Below are 22,872 nucleotides of genomic sequence, written 5' to 3'. Positions count from 1 at the left end.
AAAGTTCTTCCAGTGAGGAATGCTCGTTTACACGTGTTAAGTCAGTAATCAAAATACATTGTACAGTCATAAGGGTCATTACGGTAGGTTACAAAACCAAGGAGACAACTGTCAACACAAATCTTTTAAAAATAAAAATAAAACTACTTTTCTTGCAATGATGAACACGGAAATTAGGCCTCAGCCCCTCCAGTTCCTGAAGCCAAGGAGAGATTTCCTTCCCGTTTCCAACTCCTCTCTCAAACATCACAACAGAAAATTTCTGGTAGGGTATCAGCTTTCGTGAGTCACAGCTCACTTCTTCAAATGTGACTCATGAAACCTCATACCCTACCAGAAAATTTGTTAAGTCTTTAAGGTGCTACTGGACTCTTGCTCTTTTCTACAGCTACCCTTCGTGTTCAAACATCACAATAGATAGACAACATTTAGTTTTCCTGACCATCACCCACCTTAGATTTTAGGATTTACATTAAAGTAAGTCTTCACTTTTGTCTTGTCTTGAGAAGTCAAGAGTCACTGGAAAAGACAATCATGCTAGGAAAAGTTGAAGGCAGCAGGAAAAGAGGAAGACCCAACAAGAGATGGATTGACTCTATAAAGGAAGCCACAGCCTTCAATTTGCAAGATCTGAGCAAGGCTGTTAAGGATAGGACGTTTTGGAGGACATTGATTCATAGGGTCGCCATGAGTTAGAAGCGACTTGATGGCACTTAACATACACATTGCTTATGTTCATGATAAACAAATAAATGAAATGTAAGTAGAATCCATCAGAAATTTCTGTGGCACTCCACTTGAAGAAAATTATATTTTAATCCGTTTTTCCTCTTTAACCCTTTAAAAGATATCAGAATTTTTTTCAAAAATAAAGGTGTGACGATTGAGTTTTCCAGCTACAAAACGGCAATCCACAACAGGTAATATCTGGAATCTGTGGTAAGAATTTTACAGTATTAGAGAGCCCAAACTGCCCCAAACTGTCTTATCACAAACTGCATCAATGAAAATTGGTTCTTAATGAGTCCACTAATAAATGTCTAGAAAGTTAATCACTTGTCTAGAAGTTTTCAGACTTTCTTACAATGAATACTCCCCTTCGATGGGAGCACAATCTACCTTAAAAGTTTAAAACCCAAGAATATGAATCCAAAATTATTATTATTATTGTACAAGCAGCAGTATATTACTGCATTTTCAAACCTCATAAATCAAATCCCAGAATAAAGACATCCGTAACAACATTCAAATGTAAGGAACAAGAACTGCACAGCTGAAAGTCGTTTTCTTAGTTTCCTTCAGCTATCTCTAGTCTAAATAAGGAACGCAATCTAGAAAACTTGAGGGCAAATCTTTCCATTGTTACAGTTTGGCAAACTGAACAGAAAACTCGTCTATTCAAAAGGTATGACTGGGTATCTTTTGGAGATAATTAGTAAATACCTTATTGTCTCCTTGTACTTCTCCTAGCCTCTGCTGAAGTTCTTTGATTTCTTCTCCTAGACGCTTATTTCGATCCCGAGAATCACTCAGAAGCTGAGCAAGATTGGCCTAGGGTGGGGGGAAAATCAGAATTTCATTAAGCGGTGCCTCTAAAACTGGATTAGGAGATGGTATCTGTGAAACATCATTAAGCTTAATTCAGTACCACATTTGCATTTAGTCTGACTGGTGGTGACAGTATCCTCATGCTTCATGAAGCCAAAAAGCATCATTTCTATAACTAAATAGCTACAAAAATAAAAACAAATCATCCATGTGTGATATAAACCTTGAAGGCTGCGCATAAACAAAGACAGATGGCAACACAAATATTGTGTGGTACCATGGGGGGGGGATCCTGCCACACTTTAATTACCATAAAAATCGACACCAATGGTTAAATCTTAAGGCCCTAACTAAGATGGAAAGTTGATGAAAAGGAATACTGGCATGGACTTTAACACTCAGTTGTGTTGTTTAATGTGTGAATTGTGCCTCATAAGTAGATACAATCTATTCAGAAGTTCTCCCATGCAAAGCTCTCTGAAGTACATGGGAACAGCGCAACACTGAAACGTGTTCTTGCGCAATCCCCACTCAGAGAGTTGGATCCAAAGGTACTCTTCCATATGTGGAAGGCATCCTGCATTCACACTGGGTATGTTTTACACCTGCACAGGAATCCTGAAACTACACCTTCATAGAACTGTTACAGAAGAGGCAGGGCTGTGGCTCAGCGGAAGAACCTTTGACCTGCAAACGGAAGGTCCCAGGTTCAATCCCCAGTATCTGCCTGGTCGATTTAACTGGAGTAGGTGATGAGAGAGGCCTCAGACAGAGACCCTGGAGAGCCGCCACCAGTCTACTGACAGTGACAGACCAATGGTCTGATTCAGTATAACACGGCTTCACGTGTGTAGTGTCCTGCACAAGATCACACTAGCAGCTATTCTCTCAATCTCACAATTCTTGGTAGTGATCTATATTTATTTGTAAAGAACTTTAGCTGGAACGTGTTGTTTAGTTTTCTAAGCGTACCCTCACACTTAAGAGTTCTTGTTCACGTTATTGACAGTTCCGAATGAACAATCGCAATTACCAAATGTTTGTTGCCGCTTTTCCTTATAGTGAGCTATGAATTCCTGAACTGCTTTGAAATAGGAAAGCAACGTGATGTAGCGGTTAAGAGCGGCGGACTCTAATCTGGAGAACCGGGTTTGATTCCCGCAGGTTGGTGTCCCCCAGTCTTCCACACACAGCCATCTGGGTGATCTTGGGCCAGTCACAGTTCTCTCTGAACCCTCTCAGCCTCACCTACCTCACAAGATGTCTGTTGTGGGGAGGGGAAGGGAAGGAGATTGTAAGCTGGTTTGATTCACCTTAAAAGGTAAAGAAAATCTGCATATAAAAAACAACTCTTCTTCTTCTACTGCTACTACTGGACTTTGGTAGCAGTTATGTGCGGAACTGTTACCCGTACTTCCTGATAGGAGTCTTATGTAAATAACAAAGAAGGTTTATTTTATTCATAGGTTGGTTTCAAAGAACAGATCAGCAGCATGGGTCTTCAGGGAGTCAAAGGAGAAACTTGGCTGAGGCACAAAAATTTAAGCTATTGCTGGCTTCAGAGTTTGGTGTGGATTCTCTGTAATGCTTTCAGGTACAAACAGGCTTTCGCTGACTAGCCACTTGGTTGGATCTTCTCACACACACAGGGTCCTATCCACACCAGCCTGCCCTGTCCCAAGAGTCAGACTACACGGTACAAGGTCTGCTCATTACTAGAGACAGACTTCACAACCGGGTACTCTGTGCTCTCCCAAAGGCAGAGTTAAACCAGTCCCAGTGCAAAAAGAGCGCAAATGTATGCAAATGAGCATTTAGGCGTAACTTGGTAATAACTTTTGAGCGGATCTTCAAAGTGGCTGTTAAGTAGTAAACTACCGATAGAGTAATCACCTTATCATTACCAGACAGCAGATAGATTAAGTGGTAGTCATGAGAACATACAGGAAAGTATGGAATCAATGGAGTAATCAAAGAAGATCTAATAGAAGAATATAAATCACAACTAAATAAAAAATGGTGTTTCTGTCTTAGCCTTTCCACACGAGCAGACTCTCTGTTTGATTGGGGTTTTCAAAAATCTGCCAATTAATTCATTGAGGCATTAAGTCTGGCCAAGAAGAAAAGTCTGCGAAAAGTTGGAATGGTTAAGAATTCAAGATAATCTGGGAGCACTGGAAAAGATGGGGTGCTTTGTCCCCAGGAGGGTGCGCATTTCCTTCTGGCATCACCACAGAGTTCAAGATGGTCCCTTTGTTCTAAGATCGTATCTTATTCAAGCTCAGGGTTAAACCACTCTGCCACACTATCTGGCAGAGCTACCCTTCAAACAGCCTGCTCTTTCCCTGAGGCAAGACCCAAACTAACTCCTACTGTGCTTTCCTCCAACATTCCTCCCTCTGAAAGATGCTGGGATGCTGGAGCAGCTCTTCCCCAGGCTCAGCCGAGTGGCTGTTTTTCCTTTCATGGGAAAGGATAACCTCCTGTCCCTCACACCATGTCATGCAAGAACGCTTGGAGACCTTCAGGGACTTCCAGCTTGTTTCTGGACACAAATCAAAGTTCTCATGTTCATCTTTAAAGTTCAAACAGTGGGACTAAGGTATTTGAAGGACTGCCTCCACCATATGGAATGGCTGTTGTTCCTCTGGGTACCCCTCCCTTCAGAAGAGAGGAGACAGGCCTCTCATGTGGTTCTCCGGTGCTAAAGGAAACCCTTCTAGAGGTATTTTTGTCTGGCACTATGTTTGTTGGTGAAGTGGTTAAGAGCGGTGTAGTGGTTAAGAGTGGTGGTTAGGGGTGGTGGACTCTAACCTGGAGAACGGGGTTTGATTCCCCACTCCTCCCCATGAGTGGCAGACTCTAATCTGGTGAACCGGGTTGGTTCCCCTACTCCTACACACGAAGCCAGCTGGGTGGCTTTGGGTTAGTCACAGCTCTCTCAGCCCCACCTACCTTACAGGGTGTCTGTTGTGGAGAGGGGGAAGGGAAGGCGATTGTAAGCCAGTTTGATGCTTCCTTAAGTGGTAGAGAAAGTCGGAATATAAAAAACCAGCTCTTTTCTCTTCTACTTCTTATCTAACAGGCATCAGCTGAAACAAATCTTGCTTTCCCAAGACATTGGTGATTATTTTTTGTTTGATTTGTTTTTTGTTTTTCTAATGCCCAACGGTTATTCAAGACAGCTTGCAGTACATAACAAAAACAAGCAAATGCATACCAAACAGGTTTTTGAACTTGAGGTTTTGCTCAACACACCTTTACTGAAGCTCAGAAGAATAACTAGGACAATTTGTTGATGGGACATGGGGTGGGGGGGAGTCTATAAGGCACAGAATTCACTTAAGTGCACTTCTTGGGAGCCTGGCTATTGTCGATTTAATTGCTAGACTGTGCTCTTTGCGTGTGCATTTTTCCTGGTGCTATCTAAAAATTGCAGAGTCGTTCACCAGTCATACTCACAAAATCCCATGTTCCTTCTTGATCATGAACAAAAAGGTCATCGCAGTAAAACAAACCAACACACACACACGAGGAACAGGATTTACAGAGCTGTGGGCAAAGCCCGCAGGTTGTTTCTGCTCCTTGAAAACATCTATGCACTAAACAGCAGCAGACTGAGCCTGAGAAATGTTTTTTGGGTTGTCCTGAAGGGCCTCATGTTCCATCAAGTGTGGAGTCTTTCAGTGAAGACAATCGCTGGGAGTGACTGAGGGAGGGGGAAGAGAAAGTGGTAGCTCAAGCTAAATGGATATAAGCCAAAGTACACCTGCCACAGGACAATTTGATTCATTCTCTCATTAAGCTGCCCAAGTAGAACCTTAACCAATCAGAACAGAAGACCGGTATCCCTAGTAACAGTTCCCCTAAACCATCTCTACCCGAAGATTCGATTCCTTTAACACAGTTTATGAACTCCAGCCACAAAAGTTATTTTGCTTCAGACTACTGTGAGCATGATGGATAGTAACCTGAACTTAATGCACCCTACAGTCCCCTGCACATAAATCTCAGCTGGCACCCACAAGAAGTTGTCATCCTACTCCCCACCCCACCAAAATCCTGTAAAGTGGCTCCAGGTGGCGGGAAAGAGGGGGCCAAAAAGGGAGGGGTGGAATGAGAGAGACGACAACGTGAAACGTATTTATACAGAAGCATCTGAATGACATTTAAATCTGATGGACGCTTAAATTATTTTCCAGCAGATCTCAAGTTAGACAACTGGAATAAAAAAGAACAGGTAGAAAAATCTGATGAAACATCAAGTATATTTGAGAAGTGTGATTGATAGCAATTTCATTGCAATTTCTACTTCAATGGTTTTGTATGATTGTGGCACCCAACTTAATATAGTAAAACCAGCTTTGCTTACTAAGAGACCCTCGAGCTCAACGGCAACCGCCCAAATTGATGATCTCTGCCAGCACCACATTTTTGTTGTCAAAACAAACTTCCATGCATTAATTTTCAAGTGATGAAAGCTGCCTGTCACAGTCTTGCCACACAAATAATATGCTTCTTCAAGCTCCGGCCAGAACGATATTCACAACAAAATTCATTATCAAGCCAAGATGCGCCGCAGAGGAAAATAAGCTCCACGGCAATCGTCAGATGCCAGACGAAATGCAACCCCACTTCCAAAGAGGTATTAAGCCTTCATTTGACGAGGTTCCCCTACAAAATATTCTTAACAACCATCTGGTGATGCTCGGAAGGAAGAAAAGACAAGGCTTGCAAAGTTAAAAGGTCTGGTCAAATTTGCCATTCTGAACGCCTCCATGAACTTTTAAAGATTATTACTCAAAATGGAGCGAAGGCAAGAGGATTTACACAAAGTATCAGAACATAAGAATATAAGAAAAGCCCAGCTGGATCAGACCAAGGCCCATCAAGTTCAGCAGTCTTTTCACACAGTGGCCAACTAGGTACCTCCAGGAAGCCCTCAAACAAGACGATTGCAGCAGCACCGTCCTGCCTGTGTTCCACAGCATCTAATATAGTAGGCATGCTCCTCTGATCCCGGAGAGAATAGGTTTGCATCATGACTAGCATCCATATTTACAAGTAGCAACTTTCCCTTCATCTCCCCACTGGCTCCAGAACGTTTCCCTGCCTACCTACCTACACTAAATGGAGGCTGCCTTTGCTCCTTAAACTTTGATGGGCACCACTTGAAGGGCAACGTGCTCCCCCACTCCCCAGCAATCAGGAGCATCTCTCTCATTAGCGCCCATTGATGACACATCCACTAATCAGTCTGGACCATTACCCTCATGAAGAATAGTCTTCCAGCAATTCATCCCGTCAACATCATGCCATTGACAGCCCAGCTTCCTTAGCCCATTTGCTATTGGCAGGTCTTCCATCACGGATTTATTTTCACTACTGCTGCCCTGATGAGGCCTTTTAATGTGTCAAATCATTTTGTGCTCTTCCCCCGCCCCCCAAGGTTTCCATCTTGCTCCCTCACCCCATACATCCGCAAACGGAAAAAAATGGGGGAAAGCCTACCTGTTTCCTTTTCTCAGGAGGAAGAGATGGATCCCCATCCTACAAGAAGAAATAAATATACATGTCATTGGAAAAATAATGGGACTTTATTTAAAATCTTGATATCCCTCCCCTCCCCAATGAGGCTTACAACCCCATCAAGCAGTAAAACACCATCAAGAAGACCACAGCCAGAAGAAGAAGATGAAGAAGAGTTGGTTTTTATATGCCGACTTTCTCTACTTTTTAAGGAGAATCAAACCGGCTTACAATCTCCTTCCCTTCCTCTTCCCACAACAGACACCTTGTGAGGTAGGAAGGACAGAGAGAGTTCAGAGAACTGTGACCAGCCCAAAGTCACCCAGCTGGCTTCATGTGTAGCAGTGGAAAACAAACCTGGTTCTCCAGATTAGAGCCCGCCGCTCATGTGGAGGAGTGGGGAATCAAACCCAGCTCTCCAGATTATAGAGTCCACTGCTCATAACCACTACACCCCTCTGGCTCCACCCACAGCAAACACAAATCCAAAGGGAAACTCAAGGCACTCAGCTGAATGCTTGGCCAAACCTGCATGGCAGGGAGGCAACCAAGATATACACACAGGTGGCACTGGAATGGCACTAAAGATAGGAGGGGGCACTCTATGTGCTGTCTATGTATCTGTCACATTTTCCCCACCCTTCCTAACAAGCAGCTCAACATACAGTACATGGTTCCCTCCTTTCTCCATTTTATCTCAAGGTTACAGAGTAAGTGTCTTGACAAAGAGGGATTTTGACTTGAGCCTTCCTGTCATCATCCAACACTGATAAGACCAGGGAAGGCAACATGAGGACTTCGGATGAAAGGGCATTCCACAGCCAGGGGTGGGGGGAGAGAAAAGGGTCTCTCTCTCTCTCTCTCTTTTGTCCTCCTTCAGAGGATGGAAACAAGGGAGAATCTATTGTGGTGATCTCAGTGTCCTGACAGGATAATATGGGAAGAGGTCCTTTAAGTACCCTGGTCTCAGACCAAGCTGAACAGGTCAATAGCCAGCACTCTGGTTACCAGTCCATTTCCAGTCACAAGTGACCTTTTTTTTTTTTTTGAAATTGGGGTGATACGTTGATGGTAAGTGACCCCAGCCATGTTCTGAACTCGTGGATACGTCCCAAATTATTATTATTTTTAAATTGCTGCAGTAATCTAATCTGAAGGGTATTATTAGCACAGATTACCATGGCTAGATCCTACTTTATAAACAAACCTAGTTTGAATTAAGAACTACATTTAGTGAAGCAATATAGTATTGCAATCACAGTACTGAGCTTGTTCAAGCTGGATCAATAAAGGCATCATGAACACAGAACCAAATGGACTATGAAGAATGTTCCCTGTGTGTTATACTGGCAAATATCAATGAAGCGTTTTCAAGTCAGCTACATACAATCAGTTCCCGATACTTCTTTTTCAGGGATTGGTGTTTTTCCCGGAGTTGATTTGCCATCAGCTTGTACTGGTCCCTTTCCTGTTGGCACGTGTCTAGTTCCTTGGAAAGGATCAGCAACGCTTCCTTCTTACTTTCTAGCTTCCTTTTAGATATCAGGTACTGAAAAAGAAAAGGCAGAACTGATGTACGTGTCACTTGAAGCACAAAAACAAACAAAAAGGTCCTTTTTTTTAGAAGCTGAGGAGTGGAGGGAGATGCATTTAATTTGCTTAAAAAGCACTATGAACTGAGATGACGTCCAGGATAAGGTTATTATGACACTTAAAAGCAGCAGGAAATGATAGAAAAGTATTTTTTTCCAGACCGAAGAATGATCAACACAGCTCCCAGGGGAAAAGCTCTTTTTCACAATCCAAAAGCAAATTACATGTGAGGGGGCGGGGACATCTACCACGTTTTCTCCATTCTACTACCACCCTTCTACTCACCAAGTCTGATTTCTTCCAACATTTCCCTTCATGCTCTCTATTCTGTTTCTGTGGAACTCCTTCTATCTCCTTCTATCTCTATATGTAACCAGCAGCCAAAGACCCCAAAAGACTCTTTATTCAGACTTTTCCTACCTCATCATCCCTCTTACTGAATTTCTCAGGCTCTTTGAGATTGAACATTTGGGCAGAGCTTTTTAAAAGAGTCTATGCAAAGAGCATACTCCCCTACACATACCCATGATACAATGGGTTTATAAATTGCCGAGGGCTGATTTCTTCAAAACAAATCACAGAAACAAACAGGAACTTTAAGAGTTCTCCCTTTTCACATGTTACGGTGAACACACAGCCTGCACGTTCATAAGAAAGAACCTATGCATGTTCACTTTACAAAAGCCACTGGTTGGATGCCTGCCTGCTTGCCTGTACGGGGGGTGGGCAGCTGGGGCAGCTGCCTGCTTGGGGCTTGGTCAGCTAATTTTTAAGTTGATAATTTTGTATGGCCAGTGAATGATGTTATAAATATCCAAATGGCCCTTGGTGGAAAAAAGGTTCCCCACCCCTGAAATAGTGGATCAGTACCTGAATAAAAGTAGGGTTAAAATCACATGTTCAGCTGTACATGTGTTGAACATAACATAAAAAATACTCAATGCACAAATAAAGAAAAATCAAGTGTACATGAAGTACATGCGTTCACTGTAACTTGTGAATAGGGCTTTCAGCACATGAATGTTTAAAGATTTATTTTGGAGCAATGTCTTTAAAAAACAACAACCCAGTGTCCTCTGCCTCAAGTGAAGATATATTTATTTTTTCTTAAAATTCCTGATTTTTACCACTCCATAGTTGAGGACAACCTCAGAAGAACCAATTTCTGATGACTGTCCATTCTAACAGTAGCTCCTCATACCACATCCCATGTTGTTCCAAAGTGTCCACTGATACTCAGAGGTAAACGTAGAAACATAGTGCTGGAAGGGACCTCAAGGGTCATCCAGACCAATCCCCTGCACAATGAAGGGAAATTCACAACTACCTCTCCCCAAACTCCCCCAGTGACCCCTGTTCTATGTCCAGGAGAAGGCAAAAAACCTCCAGGATCTCTAGGCCGATGTGACCCAGAGGAAAGATCCTTCCTGACCAAAAAGTGGCAATTGGCATTATCCTTGGGCATATAAAAAAGGGCCAAGAGAGAAAAGACTCATCCCTTCCTGCCCTCTCTCTCATGTTCACAGAGTCAGTGTTGCTGTTAGAGCACCATCTAGCCTCTGCTTAAAAAAACCTCCAAAGAAGGAGAGCCCGCCACCTCCTGAGGAAGCCTTTCCCACTGAGGAACTGCTGTCAGAAAGTTCTTCCTAAAGTAGTTTTTCACATGGTTCAAGGGGTCACAATGGAAAGGACAAAGCAGGAATGTTCCACCTCATGAGAAGAAGTCTGATCTGTTTTCTGGCTCACCCCCACAGAGAAAACAACTCTAGGAAGTCCTCACAAGCGTGGAGCTGCATACAGTATGGGAAACGGGGCTGCCAATAAAGATGGCATCCCTACATCAAATTCCTCCCCCATTTCCATCTCCCACCATTTTACTTACTCCATGGTGTAACTTTTCTCCAACATCACCAGATATAACAAGTGGGGTTGGAGAACATTTACAATGCTACGTCTAAAGGAGTAAGGGATACCATGCATTATGGGGAAGGATGGTGAACACAATTCGGAGGTGCTGTTTTCAGCAGCAGCCCCAGGTTGCGCATAATACAATAAGAACATTCCACGCATTTCATGGTAGCAAATCCAGGTTTGCAACCAAACCTATAATATGAATAAGAGCTGCAGCTAGCTCCATCTCTGCTTTTATGAAAACCTGTGTTTCAAATGCAATTGTCTCATTTATACATCATGCCTTAATATACATGCTTTAATATAAAAACACAATATAACTAAAACACAAAATGTGTGAAGAGACCCCATATTATATCTCACTGCTAGAGTGACACTGCAGAATTTATTTCTATTCACGCTTGTTAGTATATCTAAGAGATCCCCTTTGCTTTACTGTCTTTTTGAGGATTTTCCACACTATCAAAAAATTGCAGAGAACATTCCTTATTCCTACTGGTCACACAGGAATATCAATGCAGGTGTGCCCCAGAAGCTGCAAACATCTAGCTGCAAGAACCCCCCGAAAAGGCATGAAAGAGATCCTTCCAAGGAAATGAACTTCCAAGAGAACACTTTCACCTTGAGTTAATTTTATTACTGGCAGCAGCAGAAAAGTTGAATTCCTGCCATAAATGTTCTGGGTTACAATACCTTGGCACTAAACTCAAAGGAGTCCCATTATTGTACTTGAATCTTTCGTGACACTTTAAGAATGGCCCACCTCTCTGATTAACAAGGCACCCAGAAGCAGAGCCTTTTAACACGCCATTGAAATGACATTGTAACTTGGAATATATAGTAAATTCTTGACAAGAAGAGGCTGAATACCAAAATAGTTAAGAATTACAACTACGATGTCCCCAATCCAGATTTCACCATATCCACACCGTTGCTCTTTTATACTCAGACCTCGTATGTGTTATATGGGGAGGAGGAATAATATATCTCAGATAATCCTCTGTGGTTCACAGGACAAGAACCATACCCCTGGTTCGAGTAGTAGTCTTCTCGTAGTAGCCCTCCTTCAGAGAGTGCAAGAGAAGCCATGCTGGATCAGACAGACCAATGGTCCATCTAGGTCACTACTCCAACTCCTCCCTCTTCGTAATATGTGACTTTGATGTCACGTGACTTTCTATCATGAGCTGTGGCTCAGCGGGTCCCAGATCTATAAATAGCTGAGGACCAATACGTTGTATAGCACTTTGCAGAACACAAAGTATGAGGACAGTAGACAAAATGGGGATCATTCCTACTACTTAGACATGAAAAAGCCAGCAGAAAGCATCATTATTCTTCAGAACATTCTGAAGATGACATCCCAAACCCTTCGAGCCATCACTGCTATATTGTCACAAGCGCAAAAACTTTAACCCAATATAAGAATAAACCATATGGCAAACAAAAGAAAATGATTTTGCCACACTAATCAAGGGTTCCTCTCAAGGGTACAGTTACAAGATGAAATAATAGCACACACCTCTCCTGCATCAATTCTCACCCCAGTCAGATTTATTAAGCACAGTACACTGGCAACACCATTCACAAGCATACGGACAAGAAGCAACCAACATGGGGAGGAGCCATGGCTCAAGGGAAAAGCATCTGCTTGGCATAAGGTCTCAGGTTCAATCCCTGGCATCTCCAGTTAAAGGGACTAGGCAAGTAGTGATGTGAAAGACCTCTTCCTGAGACCCTGGAGAGCCGTTGCCAGTCTGAGTAGACAATACTGACTTTGATGGACCAAGGGTCTGATTTAGTATAAGGCAGTTGTGAGCTACAACTGCAATGAGAGGCTGATCCTCCAAAATAAATCTCCAGGTATTTATGCCAAATAATTGGAGTCCCCTTTTGTGAACATATTCTAGACAACCTATACAGCTCACACATCCAGCAAAATTAAGTGGCAAAGTTTTCCCCCTCCCCCCGCTGGTCTATACAAAATGGCAGGACTGTCCATGTATGAGCACATTTAATTTACTTAAAAGTATTTGTGCACCCTCTCCCCGCTCCTCCCTCCAAAGCTTCAGGTGGCTTCCAAGAAAGCCAACACTGAGATTCCCAAAACAATAAAGCACACTTTAAAATAAATCAGGCTGATAAACAGCACTGATTAAAAATAGCACCATTCTAAGCAGCAGTGTTAAGAGGACCACAAAACACCCACGCAGCAGCTGGAGGCCTTTTGAAAGCTGTAGTAGAGCCGGCCTCCTCTCCAGGAAGCCACAGGAACAACACCGTTCGGGCTCTGTGGGGTAGACAGAAACGTAAGCCCTAAACGAGCTAAGCAAAGGCCTCGCTTCTTGCCCCAGACCTCCCTTGTAAGCACCACCTGTGCTCCTGTGGGAAAAGATTTCTGAAGCAAATGAGCTGTGAACGTTTTTGAAAACAAGGCAAGAGCCGGCAAACTCAGTGGCAGCCAGAGCGATCGCCACAAAAACCAGAGCAATGTATTCCTGTCTCCCACATCTAAAGAGGTGGGCTAAACCACGTTGCACGAATGCATGCTTCTGGGTGCTGTTCTGCATGAAGCTATTATTTACCCACTTCATTTATACCCCACTGGGTGGTGTCCAGGGCTGCCTCACCCTCCAGATCCTCCTGAGAAAGAGCCAATGTGGGGTAGTGGATAAGAGCAATGGACTCTAATCTGGAGAACTGGGTTGGTTTCCCCACTCCTACACATGAAGCTTGCTGAGTGACCTTGGGAAAGTCACAGTTCTCTCCAAACTCTCTCAGCCCCCCCCCCACCTCACAAGGGCTGTTGTGGGGAGAGGAAGGGAAGGAGATTGTAAGGAGGTTTGATTCTCCTTAAAAGGTAGAGAAAGTAGCCATATAAAAATCAACTCTTCTTCTTCTTTCTGTTGGCTTTTCTGCAGGAAGGGTCTCAGAATTCAGAGAGGACTGGCAACACCCTTGGACTGTCCCTCTTTGGCCAGCAGCGTCTCCCTGACTGATGTGGGATGGGTCTGGCCCTTCCTGCCTGCCCTTTCCTGGACAGGCCTGAGAAAGGCTTGTCTGAAGCTAGGCTTCATCAACTGAAAGGAAGATTGCAAGTGGCACCACGCCAGCGTCTGTGCCAGTTTGCAGGACGCAAGTGGCACGGATGCGGCGTAGGGGGCTGGTCACCTCCTAAGCCCATTTGGCCCCCAGGACTAGAGATGAGCTGTTGTTATTATACCTGCTGATCTTTTTTAAAAAGTATTTTTGTGCAATGTATTAAGAGCGTTGAACTAAGAGGAAACCTGGATTAAAATCCCAGTTTGCCATGAAACCTTCCAGGTGACCATGGGGAAATTTGTGGAGGAAGAGAGGGCTAAAATGCCCTGAATAAATATATAGTTGTGCTAGCAAAAGTAATGTTTAAAAACGCTTGGCCAGCCAACTGATCACATTGTGTGTGTGACAGGGCAAATGTTGAGCCCTACCAACCACAAATACAAAAGGATAGGGTCGGTGTGGCCAGATCATCTCAGTCTAGGAAAGTAAAGAGCTAGCAAACCAAACAAAGGGGGTTACCGCCCTTGTATTCCCACTGATGTATTAAGAGTTTGAAAACGTTATAAAAATACTGTTTGCACTTTGTTTGGCCCCTTTACCTGTGAAGACGTCTTCCAACCATTTATAAGCTGTGGTATCCAAAAACCCTTTTAAAGTGAAGATTTTTATAACATTTTCAAACTCTTAATACATCGCTGGGAATACAAAGTGCGGTAACCCCCAAAGTTGATGGAAGGCAATCTTGGCCTCTGTGCCAACCTGCCTTCCTAACAGCGAGGCTGGGTCTTTGAGCACCCCAAGGTAGGGTGGCCAGGTCCCCCCTGGCCACCAGTGGGGGATGGTGGTAGAGTTGCCAGATCCATGGGAAACTTCTAGAGATTTGGAGATTGGGCCTGGGGAGGACAGGGACCTCAGGGGAGGGGGTTGAATGCCATAGAATCCACCCTTCAGAGCACCCATTTTCTCCAGGGGAACTGATCTCTGTAGTCTGAAGATGATCTGTAATTCCAGGGGATCTCAGGTCCCACCTGGAGGCTGGCATCCCTACCCTGATCCTGTTCTGCAAATGTTACAGGAGGCAAAGGGTTAATGCACATTGTATGGAACAGACAGATGGATCTCAGCCAGATATATTTGAGTTTTCAGTTTCCTTCCTTGCAAAAAGATCTTGGTCAGGCTGAAATCTGGTTAAACTGCCTGTGCCGAAGAATATTTTCTTCAAGCAGGTAATAACCACCTCCTTCAAGAGTATTAACTACTGAAGCTAGCAGGCTTCTCAGCTCCACTCCATCTGATGAACACATGGAGACCCTGATAACCCCGAGCACTCTGTCAGCATCCTTGAACGAAAAAGACTAGACCAGGGGTGTCAAACATACAGCCCACGGGTCGGATCCAGTTCCTCAAGAGCTCTTATCTGGCCCACAAACCAGCTGAGGCAGCCCCCCCCCCCAAATCTGGGCTGGTGAGGCTTGGCCCAGTCCAACCAATTGACATATCATATCTGGCCCTCATAACAAATGGGTATGACACCCCTGGACTAGAGTGACCTGTTCTGACAAGCGGTTGCTTCTCACACCCTTAGCCTGGCCTCTGCTATACCCGTCATAAGCACAACTTGACTAGCAAAAACAAATAAACAGGGAAAAGCATCATTGCAGGCTGCTCACTCTTTGCTGGTCCCTTCATCTGGCACCAAAGTTCCCTCAACACCTCCAACATCTAACTAGGTGCAATTTTTTGCTGAGGCAACAGTGACTGAGAAGAATGATTCCTTTGCCATCACTGTCACTTTATACATCTGCAAACTGGCTCTACGGCAGTCTAAGCTCAATGCAGCATGAGTTTTAAATCAAGCATCAGCCTGCAAAGAACTACAGGAGTCTGGAAGGGCGATGATAAAGGCACAAAATACCATAAAAAAGGGGATAGTCTTTTTCCTTCCTACAATGTCCCCTGCCCCAACCTCTCTTTGTCCCTTGAATACCTGTTGTGGGAACACTCAGGCTCAGAGGACATGTATCAGGAAATCAGAATGCCCCCCAGAGTTACCGTTATTGGGGCAAAGGGAAGCTGAGTCCCTAAAATAACTGGACAAAGAGGAGGCAAGGTAGGGCGCATTTCCTCCAAAGCCCAACCAAACCCCTTAAGTGGACAAGTTGAACTATGCCTGGAGGAAGAATGTCGCTTCCCCTGACAATCCTACACCCCTGCTAGTAGAACTGCCCACTGTTTTCTGCTGTCAGAGATATTTCCTAGTACCTAAGGTTGCCAACCTCCAGGTGGCACCTGAAGATCTCCCGCTATTACAGTTGAACTCCAGACGACCAAGATCAGTTCCCCTGGAGAAAATGGCTGCTTTGGCATTTGGACTCAATGGTGTTATACCCTGCTGAGGTCCCTCCCCTCCCCAAACCCCGCCCTCCCCAGGCTCCACCCCCAAAATCTCCAGGTATTTCCCAACCCAGAGCTGGCAACCCTACTAGTACCACTTGAGGAAGGTGTGTATGAATAGTCCTTACTTAGCACAGTTTTGAGGATAGGCATAGGTATTTTTTTGCAAGGATGGGGACTTCATCATTGAGATCATCCTCTCCTGCCCTGCCTAGTTTTGTGCCTTCAACTCCCATAAACAGACACTTAACACTGCTAATAAACAGATGAGTAATCACCATTGCAGAGAGGGACCCACTAAATATTTCAGAATACAGTATTAAAACAAGTGAGACACTATCCCAGACAACAGCCCACTGTGATATCATGGTGTTTTGTTGGGTTTTTGTTTAACTTTTTTTTTTTAGTTTTTAATGTTCAGTCTCTATGCACTTAATGTAGAGAACCGCTTGTCCTGGACAAAAATAATGAGCCATCGTTTAAGACCGATAACTATAGCCTATTCTGTTTGCGAGACATGCTAACAGCAAAACAGTGAACCTTCTGAATGTTCATTGAATAGCTTTGAAACCCAAGTTCATCAAAAAAAAAATTAAAAGAGGATTACGTGCTTTCTTTCAGTCCATGTGAAACAATCATTTCCCGCAGCTGTCTCAAGGCTCGTATCTACCACCAATTTCCCAACAATAAGCAGACTGTAATTGCTACAAGGCCGTAATCAGTAAAGACAGATTTATTATGTTACTGCTTGAACTGCCTTACAGCCTCCTAAATGCTTTAAACAACAGAGGATGAGAGAGTGACTTTACAGGAGGGCAAAATCCCTCTTCTCCACATCCAAACAGTCACTATTTGCCCATAGCTATTTTTAGGGACAAATCTGCTTAGAACTCATTAACCCCTGGGCAGAAGTGACCTCATAATCTGATGAAGCCGGGACATTTGTCCAGGTTTTAAATGTTTTCCCCTCTAATAAATGAAAGAGACATGTGCGTCACAAACTGTTGGAACTAGGACCATGGCATCATTATCAATTTTGTCAACTTGGTTTGAAAACTTTTGTCTTGTATTGTCTGTCTGTCTACAATCTTCCAACTTCATAGAATCATAGAGTTGGAAAGGCCCATACAGGCCATCTAGTCCATCCCCCTGCTCAATGAAAGATCAGCCTAGATCACCCCTAACAACTGTTCGTCCAGCTGCTGCTTGAAGACCGCCAGGGAGGGGGAGCTCACTTTTTCCTAGGCAGCTGAAATACTCACTGTAAAAAACTTTTTCCCAATGTCTTCTGCTGCTAACAGGATCAGCTCCCTGCCCTCCTCTTACTGACAGCCTTTCAAATACTTAAAGAGAGCAATCGTGTCCCCCCTCAACCGCCTCTTCTCCAGACTGAACATTCCCAAGTCCCTCAGCCTTTCCTCATAGGGCTTGGTCTCCAGTAGGGCTGTCGATTCGGTTCGTCCCGAACCAAAAAAACAGCCGAATTTCCCGATTCGGCTGTTTTCAGTTCGGATGGAACCAAACTGAAAAAAGGCGGGAAAACAACGCCCCGAATTCAGCAAATTCGGGGCATCGCCGAATAAATTCGGCAGGTTTGGCGTTCCCGCCTTTTTTCAGTGTCCCCCCCCCACGCGCCTTCAGGGGGCTTCCTTGAAGCCGGGCAGGGGGCGCTTTAAACAGATCTGCGCCTCCCAGCTGGTAGGCGCAGATCTGTTTAAAGAGCCCCCCGCGCGCCTTCAGGGGGCTTCCTGTCCCCCCCCATTTTCCCCCATGATTTTTCTGGACCTTCAACATATGTGTGTGTGTGTGAAAATTATTTCCACAGACACCCCTAAAAGATAATCTCAGGTTTTTTTTATTATTTATCAAAACATTTATACTCCCTCTTTCCTCGTGATTCAAGGCAGCTTGAATTCTTGTGCGTACGCAAAGAACCTCCATTCCAACCCACTCAGTAGGCAAGATATCCTGTTTAAATGCTTGTTAAACTAAGATAACAGTCATCATGGACTTACTGCTGACTATGGGCCCAAGACTTTGAACATATAACGCTGCCCTATACTGAATCAGACTATTGGTCCATCAAGTTCAGTATTCTCAACTCAGGCCAGCAATGGTTCTCCAGATTCTCAGACAACCATTTGCCTTTCCGCTGGAGATGGCAGGGATTGAACCTGGGACCTTCTGCACGCCAGGCAAATGCTCTACCACTGAGCCACAGCCCCGTTCTCTTCTGCCATGCACATACAGCAGCATCACCCCTTCCAATCTTTTGCCGTGCTCATTAATTAAGGATACAAAAATAAAATAGCGAGATTCGAGCCCAGGAACACCTTAGAGTCCAACAAGATTTTCAGGTTATAAGCTTTCAAGAGCCAAAGCTCCCTTTGTCAGATAGGGATGAAGGGAGCTTTGACTCTCGAGAGCTTATACCCCGAAAGTTTTGTCGGTCTCTATGAGCCCCGTGGCACAGAGTAGTAAGCTGCAGTGCTGCAGTCCAAGCTCTGCTCACGACCTGAGTTCGATCCCAACGGAAATTGGTTTCAGGTAGCCAGCTCAAGGTTGACTCAGCCTTCCATCCTTCCAAGGTCGGTAAAATGAGAACCTGGCTTGCTGGGTTAAAGGGAAGATGACTGGGGAAGGCAATGGCAAACCACCCCGTAAACAAAGTCTGCCTTGGAAACGTCGGGATGTGACGTCACCCCATGGGTCAGTATCAATCAATCAATCTTTATTTTACGGTCATTTGACCAAAAGTAGAACATCTATTCAACAGCAACATAAATTTGTAATAAAACAATATCAGACAATGGAAAAGTCCACAGAATAAAATATATCAATAAAATCCCATATCTAGAAAGGTAAGCAAACTAGCTTCTAAAACTGGTTCTTGTAGGTTATCCGGGCTGTGTAACCGTGGTCTTGGAATTTTCTTTCCTGACGTTTCGCCAGCAACTGTGGCAGGCATCTTCAGAGTATCTGAAGATTATCTATCAAATTGTACCTATTTGTACATTACATCCTTTCGGGCCTTATAGATAGAAGCACAGAATTCGGCCACACATCTCGAAGTCTGTGTGTTACTATCTTCCAGTAGGCGTTGGATACAGATTTTATCAGGTAGCCCTGTATTATTTCTTAGAGTTTCTTGAATAGTCTTAGATCTTAACTCATGATGGAGAGGGCAGTATAAGAAGACGTGTTCACTGGTCTCAATTTCTTCACCATTGCATGGGCAGACTCTCTTGGAAAGAGGATTTTTTTTATATCTGCCTTCTAGGACAGCTGATGGCAAAGCTCCACATCTGGCTAATGTGAAAGCCCTTCTAAATTTGTTCACCTCCTGTGTCATCAGATATGGGGCTGCCGTCATCAGGTGTCTGAACTTCTGTGAGGCTATGAAACCAGAGGACCTTGCGAGGTCATGCTGTCTCTCAGTGTCTTCCACTCTCTGCCTTATTACTTTTTTGCCATGGGTCAGTAATGACCCGGTGCTTGCACAGGGGACCTTTACCTTTAACTTTTTAAGGTGCTACTGGACTCAAATCAAGAAGAGGAAGAGTTAGTTTTTACCGTATATGCCGACTTCCTCTACCACTTAAGGAAGAATCAAACCAGCTTACATTCACCTTCCCTCCCCAGAACAGTCACCCTGTGAGGTAGGTGGGGCTGAGGAAATGATGAATAGCCCAAGGTCACCCAGCTGACTTCATGTGGAAGAGTGGGGAATCCAACCCGGTTTACTAGATTAGCGTCCGCTGCTTATGTAGAGGAGTGGGGGAATCAAACCCCACAAATCTAGCTGCTCTACTGCAGGCCAACACAGCTACCTTCAGAAACTATCTTAATAGAAATAACGTAGTGTATTCCATAACACAGAAAAGACACAGGTCATTTATGCACGGGTACTTGGACTCATGTTCGCCTCCTGTCGGTTGTTCCTTGGAGTTCTGCATGAGTTTTCCACCCATTAGAAATGACCTCGCTGCCAGCCCTCGCAATGTCCGGGTCTTCCCATTCCTCTGTTAACCCGACTCTTCCGTTTCCCCTGAGCTCAGCCTGGCTGAAATCGCCGTACAGAAGTCAAAGCACTGGACACAAAAGATGGGTTTCTCTCACAGCCAATCACAAAGCAGCGTGTAAAGAGGCAGGGATTCAAATGCTTCCTGCTTCCTGGGAGCTCTTTCTGAGCAAAAGAAAAGCTTTTTAAAACCAAGGCTTGGAATTCCCCCCCCCCTTTCTTTCAGATTGCTCCATTTTTTGTGCTTTTTTTATGTGACAATTGGGTTTTGGGGGGGGATTTTCTCTCACAGTGAGCACTGTGAAGTAAGCCAATTACAGAGCAGCATTTAGAGGGTGGGACTTGATTTGAGCTTGGAGACTGCTGGTGAAGATTCCCAACTGGAAAGTTTGGGTCCAGCCAGCAACGAACCTCAGGTAAAACTCCCATGCATAAATGACCACAGAGTGTTCTTTTCCCCTCACCGCTAAGCAACTGCAGTGTGTCCCCGCACACTCATTATGAAGGGACATGGTTTCCACCCATGATAAACAACAGGCCTCTTGTACAGGTCTGAGCCCTGGCACCGTTCTCTGCACACATTCTTTCACAGAAGGTGAAAACGTTCAGTGAACACAGGCCAAAACAAATAAAAAGCATAAGAAACTTCCACAGCACATTGCCGAACTCCATCAGCAAGCATATGCTGACACTCCATGCCCACTCACTTTCGCCACTGCCAGCAGGCAGAGTGGAGGATCACATTTTTCCATGCCAAGAAGCTCTACGGGCTCACAAAGGGTTTACTCTTGTGGACAGACGATGGCATGAGGGCTGCTGGTGGGAGTGCCAGCATGGTGTAGTGGTTAAGAGCGATGGACTCTAATCTGGAGAACCGGGTTTGATTCCCCACTCCTCTACATGAGCGGTGGACTCTAATCTGGTGAACCGGGTTGGTTTCCCCACTCCTACACACGAAGCCAGATGGGTGATCTTGGGCTAGTCACAGTTCTGTCCGAACTTTCTCAGTCCCACCTACATTACAAGGTGTCTGTTGTGGGGAGAGGAAGGGAAGGAGGTTGTAAACTGGTTTGATTCTCCTTAAAAGGTAGATAAAATCGGCATATAAAAACAAACTCTTCTTCCTCTTCTTCTCCTAGGTAACTGGCATTTGTCAGGATCCTAACTCTGACCCCAAATGACTTCACAAATGAAAAGCAGGCAGTCAGAAAATATACATTTTCTAAATAAATACAAGGGATGGATGCCAACCCCCTACTTTCTAAAAGAATGGCTGGTGAGAAACCTGTTCACAATCTCTGCTCACTCATCTAGACACTGACTCATCTAATCCCAGATGTGTGTGGGCTAGCTGCATTTACCCAGCAGCAGATAAGAATTAAGGTTTTGGGGAGCTGCTGCCTGGAGGGAAGCACTTCTGGGGAACACCAGCAGAAAACTGGAATCTAGGCCTGCAGCCATTTTTAAGATCACTCATAGTGAGAGTACACATTATTAAGTCAAACCTTGCTTGTTCCAAACGTCAATCTCCTGTGACATCTTCATCAAACGTTTGCAGCAGCCAATATCGCAGCAGTTTAAAAAAAAAACTGGGGCAATTTTATTTTATATGTTTAACAAGTAAATCGGAAAAGCGCTCCCTAAAAGTGCTAAACGTGAGCCTCCAATGCAGCTGTTACAGACATGAAGGAACCATGCTAAGAGAAAAAACTTGACAACCTTATTCAGCGATGAGGGAAAATGCACTCTGCATATGCTTCAAGGATATTTCTTTATCCCTACTTCACACATTTCCAGAACTGAATTCTAGTGTTTTCTTTAAAAAATTAGTTGTTGGAGCAATGTGCTGGCACCAATTTTGTTCTGAAGGAAAATGCCAGGGCCGTCAACTCTTTTAAAAAACGGATCCTTGTCGCTACTATTGCAGCTTAGTATGTAGGAACTGAGCAGGTTTTCCTCATCCTTTTATCTTCATGCTCATAAAAGTTTCATAATTCTTGCTATTATTACAATACAATCCTACAAAGTTATTCCTGTCCTGTCTAAGCCCCATGAAAATGTCAGACATCAAGTGGATGAACTGTGTACAGGACTGAACTGTTACAGATGCAACAGGAGGGCCAAATGTGGCAACCTTGAAGGGAAAAGCAGAGGGTATTTTGTGCCAGATACAGAAACATGTGGAACAATGCTGGTTTCCACTCCTCAGGTCAGCAAGCAAAGCTGAGTGTCAGGTCTAGGATGGCCTCAGCTTCCAGACGGAAACTTGGCAAGGGATAAGGCTGACAGGCCTCCTGAAGACCCCAAGTCTCAGGAGCTAAAGCTCTGGAGTGGAGCAGGTGGTGGTCTCCAGAACCATATGGGAAGGAGCATCAGCTGGTCAGAGCCCAAATGCGGGACAGAACCCGAAACACACACACAGACCTGCTCCTTTCAGACTTGCTCAGAGAGGCTTTGTCTTTTCCCCTGGAGACTCTTAAAAGGGAATGAAGTCCTGAAACTTCAGACCAAACGCTGAAATATGGCAACCCATTCAAAAAAAATCTTAACTATTTTTTTTTTAAAGCAAATGGTTACTGTTTGAACCAAAGGCCATAAGACACACATAGAATCCATAAGGGCTCCTGTTTCACTCCAAATATGCAAGTCCTTTTTATTTTTCGATGTCTATCCCGCCCTCCGTCCCCTGAATTATCTTTGTTAAACTGTTCGCTATTTCCTTCTCCTGGCTGATATCTAGAGCCAGAGTTCTGTACAAACAAAGTAAACCACAGTTTAGGGCCTCAGATTATGAAGGGCTACTAAATACAAAACAATTAGTAACAATTACTAAG

At 44.2% G+C, this 22,872-nt stretch overlaps 1 protein-coding gene across 1 annotated transcript in view; it reads right to left on the bottom strand.

The window, feature by feature from the left end:
* CCDC149 (coiled-coil domain containing 149) overlaps positions 1-22,872 on the bottom strand; it is a 77,419-nt gene that overhangs the window by 51,997 nt on the left and 2,550 nt on the right. The window contains exons 2-4 of the mRNA XM_056855582.1: positions 8,465-8,626; positions 7,060-7,098; positions 1,444-1,551 (exon numbers count right to left, since the gene is read on the bottom strand). Of these exons, the coding sequence (XP_056711560.1) occupies positions 1,444-1,551; positions 7,060-7,098; positions 8,465-8,626 (309 nt within the window). The remainder of the gene's footprint in view (positions 1-1,443; positions 1,552-7,059; positions 7,099-8,464; positions 8,627-22,872) is intronic.

This window comes from Euleptes europaea, chromosome 9, assembly GCF_029931775.1.
Source record: "Euleptes europaea isolate rEulEur1 chromosome 9, rEulEur1.hap1, whole genome shotgun sequence".
NCBI classification, from domain to species: Eukaryota; Metazoa; Chordata; class Lepidosauria; order Squamata; family Sphaerodactylidae; genus Euleptes; species Euleptes europaea.
Note: the sequence above shows the minus strand (reverse complement) of the source record. Positions and strands in the feature narration are given on the sequence as shown.